This window comes from Sceloporus undulatus, chromosome 7 (genome assembly GCF_019175285.1).
Source record: "Sceloporus undulatus isolate JIND9_A2432 ecotype Alabama chromosome 7, SceUnd_v1.1, whole genome shotgun sequence".
Lineage (NCBI taxonomy): Eukaryota > Metazoa > Chordata > Lepidosauria > Squamata > Phrynosomatidae > Sceloporus > Sceloporus undulatus.
The window spans coordinates 668,225-671,407 of record NC_056528.1 but is presented as its reverse complement, the minus strand read 5'-3'; the positions used below and the strand labels follow the sequence as shown (position 1 = coordinate 671,407).

General features: G+C 50.0%; 1 protein-coding gene across 1 annotated transcript in view; it reads left to right on the top strand.

Annotated features, from left to right (window-relative positions):
* The first annotated feature begins 291 nt into the window (after window positions 1-291).
* LOC121936069 (proproteinase E-like) overlaps window positions 292-3,183 on the top strand; it is a 3,181-nt gene continuing 289 nt past the window's right edge. The window contains exons 1-7 of the mRNA XM_042477850.1: window positions 292-331; window positions 514-599; window positions 1,156-1,253; window positions 1,699-1,833; window positions 1,950-2,086; window positions 2,449-2,591; window positions 2,879-3,031. Coding sequence (XP_042333784.1) covers window positions 292-331; window positions 514-599; window positions 1,156-1,253; window positions 1,699-1,833; window positions 1,950-2,086; window positions 2,449-2,591; window positions 2,879-3,031 — 792 coding nt within the window. The remainder of the gene's footprint in view (window positions 332-513; window positions 600-1,155; window positions 1,254-1,698; window positions 1,834-1,949; window positions 2,087-2,448; window positions 2,592-2,878; window positions 3,032-3,183) is intronic.

Here is a 3,183-nt window from a genome sequence, read left to right as displayed (position 1 = left end):
CCATAGTCCTATACACAAACCGCTATGCCACGCTGGCTCACATTTTGGCGCCTGCCCCACATTGTGCCCAGATACCACCCTGTTTTGCCCTCTTGTAGGATGTTTGTGTGCGCCATCAATCTCTTTCCATGAGCCTGGTCCTCTCATTACCTGGAGTGAACCGACAGCGCAACCTTGGCTGTCAAACGGTAGGAAAGTTCAACACCTGTGCCACAGGTGGATGGGCACCCAGGCTGATAAAGCCAGGTATAAAAGACCCTGAAATGCCAGGAGTCTGCCATCCTGGGCAAGATGCTGAGACTCCTGGTCCCTGTTTTGTTGGTGGCTGGTGGTGAGAGACTCCTTCTTCCTTTCTTTTCCTCTCTTTCTCACACTTTTGCAAAGTCCACATGTCACAACAAGCCAGGTCATGGTTTGTCAAATCCTGGGTTGTTGTTGCATCAGATTGTTGTTAGTGCCAGATCGACCACCCTGTTGATAGTTACAAACCGCTTTTGCTCTCTTCTTCCACAGCCTTCGGGTGCGGTCAACCGGTCTACTCCCCCAATGCCAGGGTGGTCAATGGAGAGGATGCCATCCCTCACAGCTGGCCCTGGCAGGTAAGGGACAAGCTCTCTCTCCCCCCTCCTTCCTTCCCTCCTTCTGATAGTTCTCTCCCTCTTCCTGCTTCTTTCTCTCTTCCAGTCCCTCTCCTTCCTTCCTTCCTTCCTTCCTTCCTTCCTTCCTTCCTTCCTTCCTTCAAGTCTGTTCTCTCACTCAGTCCTCCCTTCTTATTTTCTTTCTTTGCACACCAAGCTGGAGGCTCAGGGGCATCATTAGGGGGATGCGGGTGGTACAGTCCCTACCAGGGGACACCTCAGAGAGGGATGTACATCCAATGGGGCCAGTCACGGATGCTGTGTAAACAAGAAGTAGCATGGCCTCCCTTTCTCACTTGTTCACCAGACCCTGGATGGGACCAATGGAGGCCATGGCACCAGTCCCCCACAAAGGTCTGTCCAGTCAGTGGGCAGTCCACCCCCTTGAAGTCCTGTCCTGAGACCCATAGGGAGTGACCCCCAAGGGCGAAAGGGGACCCCTGGCCCAACCAGCCAAAGGCCACACTAGGTCTCCTCCTTGCTGTGCCCTCTAACCCTCCACTTTTCTCCTTTGTAGATCTCCCTCCAGTATGAAAAAGACGGGGAATACCGCCACACTTGCGGGGGGTCCCTCATTGCCCCCGATTGGGTCATGACGGCCGCCCATTGCATTTCGTAAGCCCCTTGGTGCCAAAAAGGGCACATTTGTGTTTGTGTGTCTGTAATATTGGAGACCATGCATTTGCACAACCATTGTGAGTAATGTCCACTTCTCCCAGAATATGGAAAGATGGGTTCTTTGGGACTCTATATCCCACCATCCCCCAGAACTAGACCGACCTATTTAAACAGGCCTTAAACAGGTGGCAATGAGCGTGCTGCTTTTTTATATATGGTTCATGTCTTTCTGGTCTTAAAAGCAGTGATCGCCTGTTTTGTGCATTTTAAAAAATCATTTCTACCAGATATTGTTTTAGCAATGGCTGTTTTAACTTGTAAAACCCTGCTTTGGTTCCCATTTTGGGGGGAAAGGCGCAATATCAATTGGATAAATACAGTAAATGCATTTCAGTATATTTTCCTAATTTAGGCATAACTTAGTTTGGGGTTTTCGTTCCAGCAAATCCCGCAAATACAAAGTCGTCCTGGGCGAATACGACATGAACCAGGAGGACGGATCCGAGCAACACATCCCTGTGGACTCAAAAGACATCTTTGTGCATCCAAAGTGGTTCTCCATCTGCGCGGCTTGCGGGTAAGACATTGGGATTTGGGGGTTTCCCAAAAAAGCATCTTCCTCCTTCATGTCGGTGTTTGCAAAGCATGCAATGGTGACGTCTCTTTTGCAAATCTCATCCCCAAATTTCCCAGGAATGACATTGCCCTGATGAAGTTGTCTCGCAGCGCGGAGCTGAGCGATAAGGTGCAGCTGGCTTGCCTTCCTCCTGCGGGAGAAATCCTTCCCAATGAATATCCCTGTTACATCAGCGGATGGGGACGGCTGTATAGTATGTTGAATTGTTGTTGTTGTTGTTGGCGCATATTTTGACTTCACAGCCAGTGGTAAAGAGGGCTGAATCCTGGACTGATGGGTATCTTCACAATTCAGGAGTTATTCTCTGCAAAATTTACATGTCATTGTTTTGAGCAGGAAACGCCATTTTTCAGCACAGAAAATAACATTTCCACATAGTGGGCTTTGCACAGAATACATCTCAAATTGCAAACAGCTTCTCACCAACCTGTACATAGTCCTTTTGAAAACATTCAGGTTCAGAACTTAAGCTCTTTGGGTAAATCTCTTCAGAGGGAGCCATTTCTCAGCCCGGTCCTCCTTTTCCTCTGACTACTGTTTTCCTTCCTTTTGCAGCCAATGGGCCCCTTCCAGATAAACTGCAGCAAGCAGTGCTCCCAGTTGTGGACAACCCCCATTGCAACCAACCCGACTGGTGGGGAGGCGTCATCCGGCAAAACATGATCTGCGCCGGTGGAGACATCCGAGCCGGATGCAACGTAAGTCGGAAACGTCCTGGGTTCAGATGGAACACCAATGTGTGCACAGCCAGATGCGGTGCGCCCAGCTACAGGAATGCGCTCAGATGCTGTGCATCTAGTTACAGGAATACAGCCAGATGCTTTTCATCTGGTTATAGGAATACAGCCAGAAGCTTTTCTCCCATCCTTTGCATATCAGATATGGATAGCGCCTTTAAAGTTTGGACTATAACCCAGAGCAGATACTGTCCCAACTTTCTCCTTTTCAGGGCTTTCCTTTTACTCTGTGTATGTCTAACTTTCAGGGTGACTCCGGGGGACCCCTGAACTGCCAGGCCACGGACGGGAGATGGTACGTCCATGGGATTGCCAGCTTTGTCTCTGCGTTGGGGTGCAACGCCTTGAAGAAGCCCACCGTCTTCACACGGGTCTCCGATTTCGATGCCTGGATTCACGAAGTGAGTTTTCCTTATGGCCAAATCATTGGGTTTTGGCATCGGGACACCGCCTAAGGGTCATCCATCCCAATCTCCTTGGGACTCCGAAGGGTCATCCACCCCAATCTCCTTGGGACTCCGAAGGGTCATCCACCCCAATCTCCTTGGGACTC